General features: G+C 42.5%; 1 protein-coding gene across 20 annotated transcripts in view; it reads left to right on the top strand.

Moving 5' to 3' along the window:
* LOC118424725 (insulin-like growth factor 2 mRNA-binding protein 3) overlaps positions 1 to 22,552 on the top strand; it is a 68,969-nt gene that overhangs the window by 14,423 nt on the left and 31,994 nt on the right. For 2 of the 20 annotated variants that reach the window (XM_035833438.1, XM_035833437.1), the window contains exon 1: positions 15,841 to 15,890. The exons of 14 other annotated variants lie outside the window; for them this stretch is intronic. In XM_035833438.1, coding sequence (XP_035689331.1) covers positions 15,856 to 15,890 — 35 coding nt within the window. In that variant the 5' untranslated portion in view covers positions 15,841 to 15,855. Of the gene's footprint in view, positions 1 to 3,740; positions 3,886 to 14,225; positions 14,255 to 15,840; positions 15,891 to 16,188; positions 16,230 to 22,552 lie in introns of those variants that run through there. 4 more of the 20 variants (XM_035833441.1, XM_035833440.1, XM_035833444.1 and 1 more) reach the window with 4 other exon arrangements.

Genomic DNA, 22,552 nt, shown 5'->3' with positions numbered 1-22,552 from the left:
CTACACAGGACGTGCAGCCGTTCGTTGTCTAGCCGTGCTGCCTCGAAGGGCGACAGATTGAGCCCAGCACCTGGGCATGGTCTATGGTGAAAACCTTGGCACTTCTCCCTACATTTCCTGCCAAGAAGTCTTTAAGTGTGCCTTGGGGAATTCACATGGACTTGGTTGAAATTCCTCGCATTGGAACGTCCAGAAAGAATGACTCGGCTTTGATCTAGCTAATACTTGTAATTATAATCCAGACAAGAAAAGCTCTGTCTTATTCTCGGATCTGCCTTGAGCCAAAGGAACTTTTCGAGAGTATGGATGTTTGCCAGCTTGGTTAACCAACAGATGCTAACGAAGGCTGATGGAATTACTTTTGCGTAGAACCCTCTGCCATTAGTTAAGTCAGCATCTCATGATCCACACTTCAGACTGCGTGCAAATGTTTTTGGATTTTCTTTCCAAATACCAACATTGGTTGGAAGTTGGGAAAATACTGGAAAGAAACCTAATTTGTAGCAGATCATATAGATAGAAGGAAAGGTTGGGTACTACATAGTGTGGGGTCGCGTGGTACAATTTGATTCAAAAACCTGAGGTTCTTGGTTGATGTGCCACCGATCGTGCGCCCTTGGAAACGGCACTTTACAGGACTTTCCTCTCTTCACTCAGGTGAACATGAGTACCTAGCTTTGGTTAGGGTCATCACTCCGATAGGATATTAAATGGAGGTCCTGTGTTTGAGGAGAGCCACACCTCGAGCATCTTAAAAACCCACCACGCCTATCGAAAATAGAAGGGGTCCTTCCCAGTGTTAGTGAATAAAAAAGCAGTTCAAACTAGTACAATCCTGGTGTGTTATGTCATGAGGAGGTTTACCGGATATGCAATACAAATAAACAAACAAATGGTTTTCCAGTGAGATAATGCATTGGTGTAGATTTCCATCATATTGTCAAGAGCTCTGAAATAAAATATTGACTGATGGAAAAATGACTTTGCTCATATTGTAGTTTTATGGTTATTTTTCATTTTCACCCATGGAAAATATTCTTGTCCTTGACGAAGGTCATGGCACATGATTCTCAAAACCTAGCTTGGAAATAATGATATTCTTGTCAATTGCAAGTGCCATATCGTATGTTACGCCATGTATATGCTTATTAAAACAAGTTACTTTTACTAGCCTGACCAAATCAAAACCCCACTTTCCTACCCATTTCCTTATCACCATTGACGTTAGTGAGTGGAACTATCGATCTGTGGTGCCTGTTTTATTCCAATTATGATATGAGAGAGCCGGCCATTTAAGCTAGCAGATGAAGATATTTTTATGATGCAAGTGGTCACCTACGATAAGATAAAAAGAAATTCATGGCTTGGCACCAGCTTTGGGGTCATGTCCTCTTGGAAAATTCCCATACACAGTAAAGATGTTTGAGAATGAAAAAATAAATCTGTATACTGATTTGCATGAAGATGTCTCTTGCGGTGGCCTCCTGATAAATAGAAAGTGTTGATGATTCCACTGAATTGAATCCTTTCTGCCCACATTTTAGTCATGCCAGTGTGAGGTCATCCCATGACCTCATTGCATCACAGGGCAAAGGTCAGCTGCAGCAGCTGTTTAGTCGTATATTCAAATTACGCAAGTGTCAGAAGATCAGCGTACATGTACCAACTTGTAACATCTAGCTTTTTTCCTGTGAAAACAAACTAAGTTATATTTTACACCAGTGGCTAATTCATGTTATGGACTACAAAAGGAAAGGAAAGCAAAAGAAGTTTTTTTAATATTTCGTTTTGTGGATTATAGTTATATTCCTGATTGTTAATTTGATTAAGACAAGGTAATGTATTGTATAATAAGTACAGTTTATAAACATTTTCAACACGGAAAAGATCCTAGTATTCTAATTTTCCTGGGTCATGGTAAATACCTCAATTATCTTACATTACTAGGAAAAAAATGAGGGAAATAGACTTATTCTGCAGACAATCTGTAGGGATCTAAGAGGCCAAATTAGTTTATCGCTGAGAGGAAGACTTTCTTCTTGACCCCAGAATACTTTATTGTGCAGTCGTCTACTGAAGTATCGAATTATAGCAATAATCTGTCAGTGAGGGATGGATCCAACGGAGCAGCCAGAAATTGTTGCGTTATCTCGCATGGGTGCTGGCTTCTCAGCGATCTTGTGCCACTCTGCAATCGTAGATAAAATTGTTAGGCTGTCATCATTCATAAATGCTGGTCTACTTTGTCAGCCATGCAAAATCGGTTAGCAAGACAGACGGAATCCCCTGTAGGTAAATGTAGCTGTTGAGTGCTTCGCAAGAAAGCGGCAATCTGTTGGAAAGGAAGTTTCGAAAGGTTAAAATTTCTGCAAACAAGTAGCTGCAAACAAGATGGTGCCTGAGAGCCTGTTAAGACATGACTTATGCAATGATGTCACTGTGGCAGAAGAGTTCCATTTGACGATGTCATTGTTGCGACGTTGTGTCTAGCGCGCCCGACAAATGTTGGCGCTGATAAGGGAACTACCGCTGGTGGCAACTGGGATTTCAAACTTTCACAATGGCAGCCCAGACACCCAAATGCCAAAATCATCACAGCTTTTGATATTATCTGTAATTGCCTGGGACGCTTTGGCGGGGTATTTGTGGAATGGTTTAGTGTCTTTGGTTTTTGATGCGACTTTAATCTTATTGTGGAGCCTTGTTCGGACATGTTGTAATCAGGAGAGCAACAATTGCTTCCCAATAATGTACGTTCCAAGGACTAATCAGCAAAATGTAATATCAGCAGAGCACTCTGTAACGATTATTGTTAGCTTTGCGAGAAAAGGTTGATCAAGTATCAGTCTACATATGTGGGTAGTGTCCCGATAAAAAGTGGTACACGGAGGTTTTTTACTCTGCTCACATGATTGTTCATTTTGTGAAATGTTCCATTTGCTACCAGCTTAGACATTATAATGGTTTGATTTCACAATAGCATGAAAGGCTTTTGAACGCTAGACACATTGTTAGAGGTGACAGGAGTCATGCAAATTTAATTCAGCTAGGTGTTCGGGAAAGTTTTAAAAGTGCTTTTCCACTAAGGACCGTTCTTTTCCCCATCAGCCTGCTATGCACCCGTCACTGAATCCAAAGTCTAACTTCGATGCTTTGAAATAACATTCAAATGCAATATTCAATCTCTACAACTGGATAAAAAACAGGTTAAATTCTGGACGTTTTGAGTGACATCTATCACTCTTCAGTGTACCTAGAATGAACAATTCAAATGAACCGAAATAGCCTGCCGGCAAGAAAATGATACAGGAGTGTAAACATTTTACTGTGTATCGAAAACTATGAACTTGTTCAATTATAACATTTGCAGTAGAGGTATGTAAGGTATAGATATCCTTTGGCACTATTTTGTTGGCCATAAAAGCCATAAAACACAAAGTTCTTCATTCACAAAACAATTTGTGTGCCACTTTTGGAACATGTATTTAAGACAATAGAGAAAAATTTTGCATTAAAGTTAAAACCTAATTTTTGTATAATTGCATCAGGTATGTTGTTATAGTATTTTTTCTTGGTCTTCAACAGAATGTCTCCCAATAATTCTTGCTAAGATTTATTATATGGCAAACCTCCCCTGGTCACTTCTAATGGTCCTGACCACCACAATGGTTCCTGGGATACCTGTTGACCCTTTAGGGCGTGGTTACATGAATATTCATGACCCCCTGACCAGTTGGGTGTCAGATGGTCATCAGGTTGAGAGCAGGCCTGACCACGTGGCAGGGAGGCAAGATTGGGCCAAGCCGCATGTACATGAATCCCTAGGACCTCATCCTACGTCACATTTACACTCCCACGTCACACCAGAATGCTGGAATACCCTAGGTAAAGACAACTTCTGTATTTCTTCCTTTGCATCTTTGCAGGCTAGATTGTGAGAAGGAAAAATCTCCTCTTGTTTGATCAGCAATGGTGATCAGGGTACGGCCGCAGGAATGTTAATTTAGTGGTCTTGATTGTGTGCCGACCCCTTTAGAAGAAGATGGCTGCCGGGTGTTGGCCAACATGGCTGCAAAAAAATGGGAGGGTCTTTTTCTTTTGCACATTTTCTAATCCACACCCATGGTATGCATTTGGTATGGTCTTCTTGAAAGAAGGATTGAGTTTGTAGTTTTAGCGCTGTCACAATGCCAAAGCTTCTGAAGCTTAGGAGAGGTCGTTAAAATGAAAGGCTTGCATTCCAAAATGATCTAGGACACTCTTTTAGCAAAGATACAAGTGCTAATTACCTCTTGAAATGTCTTTTAGTATGTAGTTTCAATGTAGGAGATGTATGTTGACCTATGCAATGGATCGGCATATGTTAGCATGAAGAAAAATGAGACCACTTTGTTTTAGTATCCTGTTATGGTTGCAGAGTTCTCTGACCCAGAAACCAATGGTTGGTTGCTTTTTCTAATATGGCCGGCTATGCTTCAGCCCATGCATGTATTTGTAGTAAAGGGGAGTTGTTACAATTTAAGATCCAACCTACAGAAGAGAAGTGTTTCAGTTTCAAACCTTGAACATCTAGATTAGGAGATATTCTTTTCCTAATTTCCACGATAAAGGTCAAAATTTGTTTCAAACCTTGGACATCCAGATAGGAGAATTTTTTTCCTAATCTCTATATTGGTAATGCTCGAAAGCTTTGGTAGGATTTTGGTAGCAAAGCCAAGAATTTATAGTAATCCTTCTTACTATTTTGTAATGCCTTAAGGGACTTCTTGAAATTAGTGTTTTATTCACAAGTACTTGAGATTTAGTTAGCCCAGGTTAGATTGGTGAGCTCATTTTTGCCAAATTTGATAATGATCACAAAATTTTTTATGATCCATTAGTGAAATTCGGGCTCTAAGTTATTGCAACTTGCTTTATCACTTGGTAAGTATCGTGCATCGCTACGTAGGTTGAAAATAATCCCATTCTTTTGATAACCGAATTTCCCCGTCTTGTAAATGATGCTTGGCATATAGATCTATCTTAACATTGCACATGTAAAGTCTGTCTGATTGAAGTTGATAGCTGTTGTAACAGGCATACATATGTATGTGCCTGTAAAGCTGGTATGTCACCCAATAGGGTAGTTGTGCTGATTGACCAATACAGGGCTTACGAAGATACGACGTATCGTTTGAATCTGAAACACAGCGAGAGGCCTGTTTGAATAGGTTAACACACACATTTGTACCCTCGTCATAACATACTCGTGCAGTATTTTCCAATAGGCGTATAATGGTTCATAAGCCTATGACTGGACCATAACTGTATTTCTCAAAACTCACAATTATGAAATCTTGCAAGAGATATGGCTTCTTAAAAGTCAGCCCCTCCCCTTTTTACTCTTTGTAACCTCTGACCTCTGGTATGCCCTGCAATACAGAGTTAGGAGATAGTAGCCACTGTTTCCGCTGAAAAAATAAACAAATATGCCAAGTGTCAGAAATTTTGTGGATGGGGATGGTTTCATGTACCTTGGATGTCATAAACAGTTTTGAAGAGAACTTGTTTCTTGATTCAGTCACAACTTGCAAATATGTAAAATACCTTTATCGAAAGTCTATAACATTTTTCCAAAGTTAGATCTACACTATTCCTTGGCCTGTAAATGCATAAGTAAGTACTCTTGGAAGGAGTTTTGTAGTCGGCAACTTGGCGTATTTCAGTGTGAATGTTTGTACTTGTGTTAATCTTTTCACTCAGACTATTGTACACTTTCCAGACAGGCTTTCATTAGTTCTGGGCAAGTTCACTGACATGTCTAGCACAAACGCACAGGCCCAGAGCCCAGCAATGTGGCTAAAAACACTCTGATGAAGAAACTCAGCATCTTGCCTTTAGTTCTGTGGTGTAATGTCTTATATTCCCGTACAGAAGAGGCGCTAGTCCATGTTTTCTTTCATCCTTGGTGACCGTGAAATGTTTTCTCCCTAACTCCAGACTGTTTACTTGACCCTTCACATTCTTAGCTACAGATAGAATGCAGCAAAAAACTGCAACTTTTTTCCCTCGCACTTCAGTCCAGGTTCGTCCACGTGCGGATTTGTGCTTGCGCGCCCTTCCCACCATTGATCGCCCGCCGGTCACGTGACCGTGGGGACGGTGATGACCTTCAGGAAAGGGGGCAGTAGGTTGCAAGGTCATTGGCGCGCCATTCAAGCAGGACATAATTTGCATGTCTAGGTGCCAGGTTGCCTCTGTGTCAGGCCCTAGGCTGGGGGCGGCGCTAGGCTAGAGGTTCTTGGCCTGAGAGACCCCGTCTTCTTTCCATAAGAAAGGTCGTCATTTTTCCTTTGTCGGGATAGTGTAGTTGAACTACAGGCTTTTGTCCAGAGATCCATTGTGCGTTTTTTGATGTTGTAGTTGTGTTATAGCTGGGCAGCAATTTTCGTGACTTAAGTTCTCTCTTTTATGTGTGTGCCTTTTGTGTGAACGCATGAACTTGTGTATAAGTAGTAGTGTTACTGGTAGTATGTCGAATTTGTCATCTTTTTGCGTAGACGTTTTAAGGAGTTATTCTTACTGTAACTTTCGGGAGAAAATGGCAGGTTTCAAAAACCATAAAGCAGAAAGTAAATACTACCATAAACTCAAACATACACTGTCGTAAAGGAACAGGTAATGGCTGTTTTCATCCCATAGTTTTTACTGACAGCACAGTCTTTGCCTGAAGAAGGATACATAAAAGATGTCACACTTCTGGCTTTGATAGTAAAGCATTTTCCGTTTTGCCTTGGCGCATTGTCTAGGAAAAGAGTGTTTACCTGATGTTGATGACTGTAGAATCATAAGAATGGAAAATAAAATACTACGGGCTAACCTGCACTGTAACTTGTGCCAAAAAAATTGTCAAAATATAGCCAAGGACTTTATGTTGACATGGAATTGTTATTTTTGACCATGGAAGTGACATGACTAGTCAGTAATTGTTCCTACTTCGAGTCCTCTTAAACATTAGATATTCACCCATGGTCCTTTTAGAAATCTAGACTTTGATGATGTTGTTACACACTACAACACTGTACATGGCGTATTGAGTTTGGCTGTTATATTTTGCCAAAGAAAAGGAAGTGATGTTAGCTACTGTGTGTGTAAGTTGTGCTACCGTCTGTTTGAAAACTAGCCAGGTCAACTTGTAGTGACTCCCGCAGTGACCCAGACTAACCGGGTTAGCAGGTCAGGGTCGCTGGTCTGGCTGGAGTGATATCTCGTGCCCTGATTTGCATGTCTGGGCTAGCAGTAGAGCCATGTTTGCTGCAGCAGTGGTCAGTTTAAGTTCCCAGCGCAAGTAACTGCTTGCTTTTCTTTTTTAAATATTTGAAACCAACCCCTCCCTCTCACGACTGACTCTGTGGGTGAAAGGTTGTCTTACCAAAAGGTCAGGTACTGGGTGAGGTCATGTTTTGACGGCCGCTCTTTGAGCTGTATTCGAGCGCGGCGTACTGTCTTACCCAAGTCTGGAATGTCTCCGGCTATGGACATTGTCCTCACAAACATGTCGGATATGCGCAGAGGCCAAGTTTAAAATTTCCCAGATGCTAGATTCTGTTTAAGCTATCCAAAAGATCAGCTATCAGATAGAGTGGGAGTAGTAAAACTGAAACGCTTGTACAGCCGTACGCTCGTGCTGTTTTTGAATGTGGCGCCTTTCCTTTTAAACGCTCACGTGTTTGGTGACGTCGCTCTGGTGGACACTGATTTTAACCTCTTACTCATTCTTCGAGAATAGGTGGCGACAAATCTTCCTTTACTACCAGTATTGCTCTAATGCACAAAACGCAGTCAGGTGGTAGTTAATAACTGTGAACATGAAGGTTGCTCCTTCTGTATGTATACAAGAGAAGTTACGTAAGGAACAAAGATTTGATGTTGCTTTGACGAAATTGAAAGGGAAATCGGAGAAAGGCGCGACGTTTTTTGCGCAAGTAGAACACGAGACTGTAACATCTCAAGTTGTGAACCCAAAATACTAGGTAAAGGAAATAGAAAGAAAGTGTCCGTACATATGATGGCTGGAATTTGTTGATAGTAAACTATTGCTCCTAGCGCAGTCAATTTTGAAAGAAAATATCTCGCACACTCTCGTTGGGAGCCCCCCCAAAACTTGTTCCATTTGTGAGATGTCTTTAATCGCTGAACTCATAAAAATGCAGGGCTCTACCCATTATTTCCTTTCTGAGAAACTTGCGAAGAGAATGACTCTGACGAACGCTGTAACTCAGTATGCAAAGTGCATCTAAAACCCCCCTGCAGTGAAACAAGGTCATGTCATTGAGCTCCTGCAAGTTTGGGAATAATTGAAAACATGCCATCATTCTTCAAAATAAAGGGTCAAGACACCGCAAAGATGGTCCCTTGAAATTCGGCATATTTTAACGACGCCAGAGGGCTTTGTACGTTGTTGTGATATAAGTACAGCAGACAAGTCACAAGGAAGCGCTTTTGAACTTGACTCAGCAACAGACAATGGAGTTCAGCCATATTGTGTTGTGAATAGGGTAGCGAGAAAAACAGGACTGTTTTTGTATTCACGACATGTAACTGGGCTGATCTGCATGCATGAGACATTGTCATTTTTATGAGAACGGCTACGGTTTGTGCCTCTTTTCTACCCAATACGGAAGATACGATGTTAATCTTACTGAACCGCCATTTTTCAAATCGTAGGAATATGTCTCCTGGGTCCCAGAGCATAGATCATGATGAACTGGCTGCTGTATCAGAACATTCACTGTCGACAACAAAATCCTTAAGAATGGCTTCATTTGGAAGAAAGCGCACTCAACTTGGGCGGGTATTAATAATGATAATACACTGATCACAAAGAAAAAAGCAAATTGTTGTAAGTAGTCATTTCTAGTGTACTTCTTGGAATTCTGCCATGGAGCCACTTTGGTTTGTAAAGTCCTAGGGGCCTCTTTTAAGGGCAACTCTAAACCTGACGTCTTTGATGCTGCTTTTATCGTGCTTTTGGCGAATATTTGTCTCTAGTACATAACTAGGAAAGTAGACGAAATGTCATTGTTGCGTAACTGGTACATTTGTAACCAAAGGTTAACACTGAGGCTTTCTAGCTGGGGATAGATTGCTTAAAGTTAAAATATGGCTGCAGATTGCATCTTGGAAGAAACCCCGAAATGCCCCTTTCCTGCACTCAAAAGTAAGCAGGGGATAAAGTAGTGGGAATAGATCTTTCACATGTGGCACACATGAACAAGCCAGCCACCTCTGAACTAAACTGAACTTGTAGCCTAGCACGTGCGCTTTGTTTTGTTTTGACCGGACTTCCGTTGTGATTGACCAAAGGATTTTCTTACAGTGTTACACATTAACTGAAAAATCATAGCGGCCATGCTTCAAGCTGAAGCGCTACTCTGACTGAGATCTCAAAAAGATACTGTTTTGACGACTATACACTGTTGTATGTAAATCTCGAAAACTGCTTGCACGCCATTTCAAAATGGTCAGAATGTCGTGAATACGAAAAGGGTTCAGGTTTAGCGAAAAAGACAGTGTTTGTCGTGAAACGGGCGTCTTTGCGGGATGTCTTGCGCGTGCGGCACAGGTTTGGTTGTCTACTTCCGCGTGCTGAGTACCTTTCACGCCGCCGTCCACGTGAAAACGGTAGATTTGGTGTGCCCAGCTGGTTGGACGGCTTGCAGCGTGCTAGCCACGTGCGTATGTTGTGACTAGATCTGCACATGATCAAGTCCTCCCCTCCCTTCCACTAGTATATCTCTATGCTGAGGTATTTCGAATGCCTTTCGTCTTACCGAAGCAAAGCGATTCAGATAAGGTCCGCGGGTGCAGTCTTCGCTGTTTCTCATTGAACAAGATGTATGGACAGAAATCCAATCGTTCTGACATGAACATGAACTTGGGAAATAAAGGATATTGAGCTATGGACTCATTAGTATGCACATGTTGTATCAAGGCCAAGGTTCACATTCTTTGAGTATAGAGTGTGTGAAGTAAATGAGCTTGTAAATTGTGTCCTTTCTGGGATATCCCTCTGTTTTAAGCAGGCTGAAGTATCCCGATAAGGCGCGAAATGCGCGATATGTTCGAACGCAAGACGCGAGGTTCGCACAGCACGCCGCCGATCACGTGGGGACCCGGAGTTTTAGTTCGGCCAACTGGTCCGGTTTGTGGGGGGGGCGTGGCCACCCACGTGCTTTTGTTTTGACTTGACCCTCACGTGTACGCGGCTTTTACACATGATATCGAACCACAGGCCTGTTGCTGGCGATCGGATCCAAGTGTGGGGAGCGGGTTTTTCAAGCTGCGTGGACTTGGGCACGTCTTTGCGGATTGTTGGAGTTGGTTTGAGGACCAGATGGGGACGTTGGCTAATTGTCTGTTTGGCACCATGTTGTACAGACACAGAAGAAGGTTCCGATTAGTATTCAGATCCTGTGCACAATGGGTGGTGGGTGGGCTAGGTCAAGGTTTTAAGGGTGAAAGAGAGGAAAATGAATGCAGGATGTCTGTCTGCCTGCGTACTCTGTAACTGTCTGGTGGGGCCCTTCTTGGGTTTTCTTCCCAAACACCACAGTGAGCAGTTGTAATTTGTAGGCACCAGACATTGCCCTAGGCACCAGGTTCATCTGCATGTTGGCAGCACACACCCAGGGCCGGTACTTGATCAATAGAACAGGGCCACCCTAGGACACAATATAATAATCTTCCCAACTTAGCCGCAGGGCAAAGTCTCTCTCGGTAATATTGAGATACTTTATTATTTGGAACCGAGCTAAGTCACATGACAAGTCATAGATTGTTAGCATGTATAATGGGCTTCTCAGCTTGAGAGAGAAGATGTCAGCCATTTTATATTCTCCCTGCTGTGAAAGATAGACTAATTAAAATGCTGCCTTAATGAAAAATATGGAATTTTGTGATTGGATTATGATTCTGAGAGATCAGCTTTCAGAGGAACACATCACATCGTCGTGTAAATCGTTGGAAACATACACTGACACATGCTAGCTGCAAATACAATTGAAGATATTTTAATCTTCATAGTTGAAAGAATGTTTAGGTATTCCGCGATCAATTTACAATGTTGTAAAACTCCTAAGCGACCATAAAAACAAGATCCATTTAAGTTTTCGTTAAAGCGCTCGTTACGTCCCCGCTAGTTTGTTTTCGTCTGTCCGACCACGTTGGGATCTCCACGTGATTCTCGAGTGTCTTTGTGTTGATGTCCACGTGGTTGAGTCCAGGCCATGCTCCGGACAGCGTGCCGTGTGTTGTTGGGGCTTTTAATCACTCCTAGCGTGCGATAGATAACATTTTCATTGATCGTCAAGCAACTGTCCATAAATAGTTGCTCCCTCAGTTCCAGCGGTGTTTAATGAAAGGTTGACAAGCTGGAACTCGATTTGCGATGGATGTTGAGAAGTTACCGTCGGAAGGAAACAAGAAATTCCTCGAATTTGAAACAAAATCTGCAGATAATATGTTAATATTTAACCCTAAGGAATTTGCAACAAACATACCATATTACTAGTATTGTGTGTGATCATATGTCTGTGTTCCAGTTGAATTGAACTGACCCACAAAAATATGCCCAGACCTACAACCAGACCAAAGGTCGGAAACCTTGACTTCTAGGACCAAGTGCAGGTCATTTCTATTGTTCAGCTGTGGGAGTCTGAAAAAAATTTAATGTCGGTAAACAGTGAATTCCAACAATGGATTTAAGATTCAAATCTATTTGGTATTCTACACAAAAAACGTTAGTCTCAACGCGAATCAGTTAAACACTGCGGTTAAGTTTCATCAGGAATGTTTTGCGAGATTTGTGTAGGATTTTTGCTGGTTTGATGGATAGACAGTAGATGGCTGTGAGGTTTGGGGAGTGGGGGGGCTTACAGATGACAGTGACAGATGAAACCCAGCTGACTACTTAGTGCACCTGTCGAGCATTTTGATGATGTGAAGGTCAGCAGGTGGTTGGACCTTGTGCGTTTTATTTCTATCAAGACCAAAAGGACCGCTCTATCGGTTGAAAAGATAACGTTTGATTTTGTGAAAAGTTTGTAAATTGCTTTTATAAACCTTTTTTTATGGTTGTGTTTGGAACAGCAAGATGCTTAAGAACATTAGACTCTTAATGCATGCATTACCATCTGCCACTATTGTACTGTTGGGCTTTGTTGTATTATTAATTTGTTATTGTGTGTTTTAGACAGTTTTGTGTGCGTGTGTCTCCCTGGTAGACACATAGTGCAATTTGGGAAGTAATTTTGGGAAGTAATATTGTTCATGGCTAATTTTGGTGAGACAAAAATGCCCAATGTAACATTGTGAATAGCTATTGTTATCTGAAAATAAGACTATTATCTTGAAAATAGCTACAACTGTATTGTATGATAATTTCGCATTAGGCCACACCGATTTAATTTCTTGGTTCACGGATTCGCTCGCTCCTATTTTTTGGGAAAAAAAATAAAAATAAAAATTACCACTCAGCAAATTTTCACCATTAATGAAACCATTCACCAACTTTCTGGTGTAGCAAATTGGCCTTTATATTATAAGCTCCTTAAAGTGTGGGTACAGGTGCTGTTACTGTACAAATATAGTGTTTTTGTACTTTTTTCAAGCTGAAAACTTTTTTTTTTTTTTTTGGATTAGCCGTTACCTTTACCCCAACCATTTTACAATTTTTATTTTTATTTTTATTTCGCCCTCTCGCTCCATATTTTTTATGAAAAAATCCGTGAACCAAGAAATTAAATTGGTGTGGCCTAAGTATATTATTTTCTCCTTGTTTTTGGACTGGCTATGGAAACCAGACGGTCAAGGTCGCTTTTTCTTTTGTTAACCTGTACCAGAGACAGCATTACCTTTACACGTCATTAAGCATAATTTCACCAGCCATTTTAGCTTCACGAATCCTACTCAAGTCTTCAAGAGGCCAGGTGAAGGGGTTTTCATTAGCAAAGGTATATTCCTTTATGCTGTTTGGAATTAGACATGCTGGCGCTTAATTCCCCTTGCAGGTTCTCCCAGGTGATTTGTACTCAACATTGCAGAGGTGTGCAAACAATAGATCAAAGGTACCCAAGTGTGTCAGGCGTTTACAGAGCGTGAGCGAGCAAAGACTGTCTGTTAATGGTTTATGATTTGAACGACACGACATTGTGATTACGGTGCCAATGACATAATGCATCATTCCTCCATTGAGTTCAAAATTGCCTTTCCCATTGTGATTGGTTGAAAAAACATCATGTTATGTTGAGGGGCCAATGAGGTTGTTTGTTAATCATAACACACTGAGACAGTGGATTGCAAGTTGTGGCACCGCAGAGAATTTTAATTGGAACTTGAAACGAGGCACAAAACCAATCCAAGAACAACTGTTTGATAAACAGTTATGAAAAACCAAAACTTTTGAAGCAGAATTTTTTTCTTAACTGCATATGGAAAGGCATAGATATTTAAGATTATACTAGTGTGAGTCTTATGATGTCCTTGCTAACTCTAACAAGGTTAACGCAATTGTCATGTGCAAAAAAGACAAAAAACAACAATGACAGAAATCATAACTTGAACGTTCATTCTAACACCCCCTTCCTGTAGATCTCAGTCTAGCTTGCCCATTCTCTTTTTCTCAATGGAGCTTTACAAAGTCTGAAAAGGAAGAAAAAGAGCCAGTCTTGTCCCAAGGCTAGGTTTAAAAGTCTGTACACGTGTGTTATGTCTGGTTTGTGTTTACTTCCAGACGCTCTTTTAAGGAGACAGAAAGTCCGTGTATAGACTGCTGGACTTGCAGCCTTTAGAAGATAATCTTGGCTGCTTTTGGAACAAAGAAACAACGGAAAGAGCTCAATTTGCGAAGGTGCCGACAAGTTGCAGGCACGTGAGTGGAGGTTGCAATGAACATAGACCAGACGCAACGTAAACAGTCGATTTGACCTCGTCTAAGAAGCCCCACACCCTGTGAAATTTTTGCATGAACCTTTATGATTGTAAAGGAAGGTACAAAAGACGACGTAGTTTTGTCAACGGGCCGTTCCGTTTGTCCACGTGGGGAGATTTGAAGGTGGCGCGTAGCTGGTCACCTGACTACGGAGTCCAAGATGACCCGAAGCCAGGTTATGGGGTCAGCAGGGCACAGGCGTGGCTAAACCTAATTTGCATGTCTGGTAGTGTAGTACATTTCTGCACAGGGAAGGTGGTGTAGCAACGCAATGCTGGATTCTGGGTACGTTTCTGAGCCGCGTACGAGCGCGTGTAGTATAGAATAGCGTTGCGCTTTCGCGTATTTCGTTTATGTCGGAAAGTTTCTGCGGCATGCTTGTAGCTTGGAGAACGGATTCACGTGTATTTTTCACAGAAAGGAAAGGTTTTTTGTGCTTGTTTTGGTGGGAGATGTAACACAGCTTGTACGCGGCGTAGTATACTCTACCCTACATTCATAGGCTTGTAGCGCTTGGCGGAATGGCTCACTGTGAGTCCATTATGGAAGGAGGACTTTCGAAGGTAGCATTTTTTGCTTTTCCTCGTGTAGAGTTTGAATTTGGCGCGCGACTTTCCGAAACACGCCGATGTCCACGTGCGCGAAGTCCGAAGCGGCGCGCTTTTGCCGGGGTTATTGTAGCGCCCACTATGGCGTGGCATACCACGTGCTATTGTTTTTATCCGCGCTCATTCATTGCCAGCTGTAACTTGCTAGCTGGCCAAGTTGGTTGCCAATGTAGGCAGTAGACAAAAGGTTGGGCCTGTTTTTTTGTCGCTCCAGTGGCACTTGTAGCAAAGTTCAGTTGGTGCTCATTCCATCACGTCTTTTTGTCTGGTAATTGTTTGTTTAGTCTCACCTGGAAGAAGAAACAATGGCAGGCCTCTCCTGCCGTGCCTTGTTGCTGGCTGCACGTTCAAAGTCAGCCGGCAAGTATTGATGACTCAACAACTCATTTGTATGCACAACCTGTCTGGGCCCCATCCTGTTAATATGCCAAAATTAATACTCTTGGCTTCCATCTGGATGCGTTTCTGCACGTAAACAGGATCTTTGTGACATTTTGCACACTTCAGACGTCTAGAATGTCGGGTCAGAGGGGTGTAGCTGCAGGGGGAAGGCAGTATTTCAGGGGAGGTGCCTGTCAGGAGTGATGGTGCCGACGCTTTTGTAATTTTCCCGGAATTATGGAACGCGACACATGGTTAATTGTTTGTCAGCCATGTTGCCGTAAACCCGCCACAAGTGAATCTTTCGAAAAAATTCGGTCCCGACGTTCGTGTCTCGCGCGGGAGCCGCATTTGTTTTGGCCCTCCTCCCATTGGTGTTCCCCTCACGTGCACACACCCTTTTCTGCTGTGTTGATAAAGGTCGTGGGGTCAGGGGATTGTACTTGTGACCTTAATTAGGATATAAACTTGTCTGCCTTCTCGGACAAGTTCGCTTGATTTTGCGCCGCCATTATTCCCGCGCTATTGCGTAGTTCTCGAAGTTGTGAAAGCAGTGAAAATCGCTGGACTTGAAGTTGGAAGTTACCCCATGCTGGCAAACACATGGCCCTCCTTTTAAATCCCCTAGCTGCATTGTTATGTGTGGGTCATGGGTCAAGTTCAACTTTTGGTATGACCTCACGTATCCAAATCTTGCATAACAAAAGATTTCAAAGTGGAGCATTAAATGCCTCTTGAATGTGTTTCTGCTTACTTGAGCCGGGCTGGTACATGAGCAGAATAAAATATTGGGCGAACGTGGTAATTTCTCTGGTGGAAAATGAATTGCATAGTCCAACCATCTCCCCTGTAGCTGAGTGGATGTTTCTGACAAGCAGTCTGCCATAATAGAGCACAATGTCGCTCGACCGGCAGGAAGCTCCCACACAAAAGTAGGTTTCTGACGGATCCGCTTCTCCGTGATCTATGTGTGAACAACTGAAGGGGTCGTATTTCATGTGTGACAAGGTTAAATCTTTGGGTTTTTTCTGTGTTACTGCTCCAGACATGGAGGGGTCCTGCCAGGTTTGGTGTGTTTGTTGTGCAACTGAAAAATGTTGCTGCCTTTTCTGACAACCGGTGTGTTTTATGTCAGCGTTTAGGCTAGATTGTCGGCAATTTAGAGGAAAGTAGTTGGGTCAGTAGGGGTCAAGTTTAGCTAACGTGGGTGCGGGGAGGAATCTCAGTCGCCCGTAGATAGCGGTCATGTTCAAGATGTATTTTCAATGGCCGTGAGTACTTGTTTGGTATTAAATGGCTGCTCTGTATTGCTCGGGTCATCAGAGATAAGGTAATTGTAACACGTACACAGAATACTTTGCCAAGGAGTGTTTCCCGTTCAGCCTGTTGCACCGATAGCGACACGCGCACGTGTAGCGTTCGAAATTCGCGCCCCCGCTTTCCGATAAGCGAAGAAAACGCCCGTTATTGTAAGATAGATACTTTCGGACGTTAGAAAGAGCCTTCCGTACGAGATTAGTAAACAAAACAACGTCTGAGGAGTATGAGGCACCTGATCTTCGTGCGATCGGTAAGTTGTAGGTAGCTACCACCTGTAGGAAAGGTAGGTCATTAGCATGTCTGTATCCCGTCTGTGATTGGTCCATAGTATAGCAACGTTGACCAATCACGTTGTCGGGCTGGACAGGACTATTCTGTTGTGGGGTCATGTGAGGACAACTGGTCAAGGATCACGTCTGTTGATATGTAGCGCCATTTACGGATGGTTTTGTCGCCCATTTTTTAGATGTTCGCGTAGTAACGAATAATGCAGAATTTTGCTCCTAACGCACAGACGTATGGTGACGCTGTTTCAACAGCGTTTCATAGCGTTGACGGTATTTCAATCTTGGTGGTGTTGAATTTTTTTGCTGTCGTTTGTTCGTTGTTTACATCGCCGTCTTTGCTAATGTGTTTGAGGATTCGTAGAGAAAAAGAATCGAGAGAATGTGTGGGCGGTTTTGGGTGGGTTGGAGTATGTAGCATGCACGTGTAGGTCAGGAAAGGTCAAGTTGTAAGGAATAGTTGGTATCTTACCTGCCGAACCAGTTTAGGTTATCGGACGTTCATGCGTACGCTTGTGCGTACATGTAGAAGGTATAGTTTTTCCATTACGTTCATGTCTTGAAGTATGTAGTTTTGTGTTACGCGTGTGTATGTATTGCTTAAAAAGTATTCATGTTCATGCGTTTTGCATTTGATTTTCGTGTCATGATGCATCATGATGTAATACGTCATTTGATATTTGCGTATCATCAGCACAAATGTTTCCATATTACACATCTTGTTTTACCGCCAAGTGTAGTTGTACGCGATAGAAAGGGAACATTTGATTTTGAACCTACCAGCGAAAGATTTGCCGGAAGACTATTGTATCCTTGAAAAGTTATTGGATCTGTGCCAAAGCCTTTGTAACGTACGCAGCAAAGTTTGTAGATGGATATTTCTGGGGCTAGTGATGCTAGTGAACTCGGTTTTACGAGAAAGCATTATAGTCTCCGTTTATGGCTTACTATAAATGGCGCATGTTGTTACTAGCAGTTTTATAGTCTGTTGCTAGGGACTCGATTATCAGACTTGGTCTTTTTCTCGTTTCTCAGTGACATAGACAGGCATGTGGATCTTTTGTTTCTTTGGGCAAGGCGGACATTGGTAATTGGCAAGCCCCTGATATTGACTTAGATCTCGAAGTTATGTGCCTTGGCGCGTGTTCATAGTACATTGGCGACAGTGCAGCCTTTTGTTCTAAGCGACTTCAGTGTTGTTTCGCTGGCGAATGTCCAGGAGAGGTAGACTTGGAACATGTCGGAATCTTGTACTGTCCCGTACATTCAGTGTGCTGTGGCAATGTTAGAGCTGGGTTAGACCGTTTTATTCGTGTTCGCGGATTGATTCGTGATCAAGCTCAAGTTGATATTTTGCATGATGCGCAATGCTGACAAGGTAAGTGAGTACGTCTATGTTCCGCTAGCTTTGTTATTCACTCAAAATGACATGGGAGACAAGTCTAAGGTCAAGTGTAACATTTCCTGTGTGATGCTTGAAGTTGTTTGTACGTACCGCAACGTTATTAAACAACAAAGCATGCAAAGTCTTTGTGGTTGCCAAGTTCACCTCAGCTTGAAAGGATGGTTGAGAAATGTCAAAACTTAACCTCTCTGCCTTGATTTTGAGCATGCTTGCTTTTGTGACAATTTGGCAGGGCATATAAGAAGTTCTAAACACGAACATGCGGATGCTTGCTGACCCAAGAGGCATATCAAAAACCCAAGTTCAACAACGTTGGCTTTGATCATTGTAAATTGGTGACATTTGGACTTAATTGCTGGCAACTGTCATACTATAGGGTAGTAACAGCCATGAGTTTACCATACAGCGTCTGTTGTTTTATCGAAAGCGGTCATAAAACAGAAGGCTTAATTTTATTGCATAGGATTTGTGTGCAGCTGAGGTGAAACGCTCTCGCCATAAAGATTGTAGATACCAAGGAATAGTTATATTTTGATTTTAGTGGTAATCGTTAAGGAATGTAATGCCATGTAATTAATTTGTGTCATGGTTAGGGCATGAAATATTTACATGTCAGCTGGTTTTATGGAGGTGAATTACTTATCGGTTGCCTCGTAAACGTTGAGGTGTACTTTAGCCACATGGACACTTGTTGCTCGTTTAAAGGACCCACAAGGCATGTTAAACGACCAAGCTCATGACTGCGGCATTAGATCGTAAAGCACAAGATTTAACATGTAACCTGTGGTAAGTATATAGATATGTATATATCAATTTCAAGTGCAAGGATGACTGACGTTAAGCTGCCTCTTTAAAATTGATAAGCGGTGGTTACAAAATCTTTTGCTGGCACGTAATTTTTAGATTTTTGCCGTTGGTTAACATGTGCTCTTAACTGGCCTGGAGGCATTGGAACAATGTCAATTTCGTTGATTTCTGTATTGTTCAAATGAAAATGGCGTGCACATTGTAATGTCTTGAGTTGCGTCTCATTGTACTATTGTAAATGTAGATTGTAAGCCACGTGGCTAACGCGTGGACAAGGCTTGTTTTACGTCGCTTTTACCCGCAACTCGTACACTGTAGGATTTTACCACTAATTTCAAGTTTGTTTCTGTGCGTTTGTACCCGTTAAGACGGTAAGGATTCTACGCCTAGATCTAGATGTTTTCAAAACTAGCTGAGCATTTTGTATCATGTGTATCAAATTTATTGTGTGTTAACGTCATTTTGTAATACATGTACGTACAAGTTACATGCCATGTAGATGTGAATTAATTTATGTGTTCGTGTTTTTATTACAGCGATTAATTTGTCAGGTTAACAAGTGGTCAATAGCGGACCGGACATTAGCGCTTGTAAAACATGACCTATGTCACTAGTGCAGAGGGGTGTCATTTAGGCATTGGAGCGGAATTGATTAACTGTCTGTAACTGTCCATACTGTTAAACAGGTTTGAACGCTCCCGTAGTTATTGGTCAAAGTCGGCAGAAATGTACCTACTGAGACAAATCTTCTGCTGGTAGTGTCTCCAAGATCTAGGATAAGACAGCGAGGTTGTTTCAAGTCCTAATAGTGGTCATTAGGTGTGTAGCAATGCGGTAATTGGTGGTCCCACAGTGCCAGGATGGGAGTCCCTCATGTTTGTGTTAAGAGCATACCACACGCTGCCGAGAGTTCGCCGAGGTCATGGTCAGGGCCTTTGTTCACTTCAAGTTCATGATGGTCGATTTCAAGCACATTCACCAGCGGTGTCAAGTAGGTTGCGTTCGGGGAAAATGATGGGTTTTGTGTCGCCCCACGGAGCCTGGCTCCATTTGTATTTTTATCCAGCAGTCATGGTCAAGTTCGATTACGGTCAATACGGTGCCTTTATGTTGTTGTAGATTTACAAGTCCATGGAGAGGTCTGCTTCATGCCCCTCTGCCGAGATGTACAACAAATGTGATGGTGGTCCAAATATAGCATTGTGCGGGCGCGCTGCTTGTGGGCCCGCAGATAGAAATCTAGTTTTGGAAACCATAAAATCAAATGGACAACGCATTGTGAGCCCGTAGATTTACTGCGTGTTTTGAGAGTGTCGTCTTTCACAGCCTAGGTCAAGTTCAAATGAGCCATGGGAAATCTTAGATGACGCTTTTGGGTAAGAACTGCTGCATATAAAGCCGTGGAACTGGTGCGGCAAACATTGTACAAGGTTTTGCTTCCCTTTTGGTTAACAAAACATGGAAAATTTAAGAGATTCTGTCAGTAAAAAAAATCTTAGTTTCTGCATTTTCAGTGACTTTATTGTACCAGTTGTTATCCCTGGCCTGTCCATTTTAATTGGTTTCAGGCTGCTTTGTAAATCAATAATTTTATAGTCTTGCGGGTCGACCAAAGATGGTCGATTGCCTGTAAATGGTCACTGCTATTTGGGTTCCTTCCCAGCTGTGAGGTTCGGGTCAGTTCAGGGCAATTTACTTCCAGGTCAAATCTATTTTGGTCGGAGGCTTTGATGGTCAGCCAGGTTGACATTCTTTACAGCCTTGTTGCTGGTTCTAAATGATTTCTGATCAACACTAGGCACCAACCAAAAGTGCCATTTGTAAGATGCACATTGGGGGATGTCTTGTTGCGTAGATGTCGTTTAGATATTTGGATGTGTTTTTCACTTGGAGCGATCACGTTTTTTTGTAGTTCGCGACACTTTGCTCGCAGTCTGGTACAACCACCATGAAACGTGCCATCTGTTCAGAGGTGGCAGACATCTATGTACATTAGAGTGTAGCACTTGGCACTGCTGTCTGCTTCACTGTATTGTCTTGCGTCAAGGTCGCAGGGGACATGGGGTGCACGCACAGGTATGCGCTGTTGCTGTGAGCTCAGGGGAGACTTAGAGATACTGCGCTCCGGATTTTTTCAAGTTTCGCGCGCAAGACAGGGCTTAGGTTTCAACATGTTGTTGTTGCTTGAGGATTAGTTTCGTAGCGGACGCCCCTGGAGTATTATTGGTCGGTTTTCAGTCACGATTTTTAGCGGGCTCGAGGAACTGACAGATTGAGATGGAGACGTCTTAGTAGCGAAGATGTTCAAGGGAAATGTTGAACATGAAAGCAGAAAGTATTAATGTTTGTCATATCACACAACAGCTTGTGTGCAATCAAAGTATCATGTGTGGTGCATGTTAAATGGGTAAACTTGGCAAGGGGCCCAACGCAATCTAGAGTGAAGCACAATTTGAAGGTCACATAGGACAACATGGCATGTTCTGCCTAGGTGCCAGGGCAGGCGGTATCCATGTCGGGGCAGGATAGATTTTACATTTCACACGAGAAAAGTATCCGCTTCTCGTGGCGCTTTTGGGACAACAGTGTCCGGTGCCATGCGCATATTGCGTTGGCGGCACATTTGAAAACCCAGAGCTACAAAGACTGAAAGAGAGGTATCCACAGGATATCCTCTGCATGTTGGAGTGTACAGATGGAAAGGTTATGAGTTCATGTATTTCCTACCAACAGCAAAGACAAATTGTATTCTAGGAGTTTGCTTTCAGCCAATTTTTTGTGCTCCTAGCAGGTGATAATAGAATAATCTTATCAGTCGTGCATAAATGATGGAGTTTAAAAGCATGATTAATGAGTAATATATAATGGCACACTCCCGGGCGTGTGCAGATTTTTGATTACGTGCCCAGACGGAGTCAGATTAGGCTGTTATGTCTGGAAGGGCATGACTACACACATGTACATGTAGGTATGCTTCCATTTCCTGTCTGCTATATATACCTTTCTACTGGTCATTTTGCTTGTGCTGTTTTACGATTATTTGCGATGTACGCTGCTGCACGTGCAGTTTAAAGTTCGCGCGCCGTATACTTTTATCGAATCGCGTACGTTTCTCGAGTCACGTGTTGGTAAATTCTAGCCATCCCCTTCTTGAAACTGTCAGGATTTCGAACTTGTCCTTTTTATCTAACGCGATCCACGTGATTTCGCCGCGAGGCGTCTTTGGTTACCTTTTTCGGTGAGTGGCAGAAGCGCGCAACACGTGGACGGAACTACTGTTGCACAAAGAGACGTTTTGCACGGTTGGTTACTCGGTAGCTACCCCGATCGGGCAGTTTGGCAAGGACAGTGGCCAGTTTTGTAGTGTTTTTGGCTTGAATCCATCGACATATGACGCTCCTGCTTGTGCTGTCTGATCACATAGGATAAATTAAGCTCGTGGCGGGCAGGATTCTAAAGCATTATCAGCCTCCTGCAGATAGCTGCGCTCTTGGGGAACGTTTCACTGATGCATTCGGCACAACATCCAGCTACAAGTAAGCCTGATTGGTGTTTCTAGAGTCCAAAATAGACACTTCCATGTTTTTAGGCTTTTGCGGATCTGTGCTTACATTAGCAGAAGTGATTGTATGTGCACTGGGATTTTGTCCTCTGAGTTTGCTGGCACAAGTCCAACATACCCAATCCTAATATGCTATTCTGCTGAATTAGGAATACCTCGTGTCATGTTTTGCTTTGGAAGAATCTGCGCCTAGACTTCGAGCTTTGCTCGCACGTG

This window comes from Branchiostoma floridae, chromosome 10, assembly GCF_000003815.2.
Source record: "Branchiostoma floridae strain S238N-H82 chromosome 10, Bfl_VNyyK, whole genome shotgun sequence".
In the NCBI taxonomy this organism is placed as follows: domain Eukaryota; kingdom Metazoa; phylum Chordata; class Leptocardii; order Amphioxiformes; family Branchiostomatidae; genus Branchiostoma; species Branchiostoma floridae.
The sequence above is the reverse complement of the archived record's forward strand: the minus strand, read 5'-3'. Positions and strand labels throughout refer to the sequence as shown.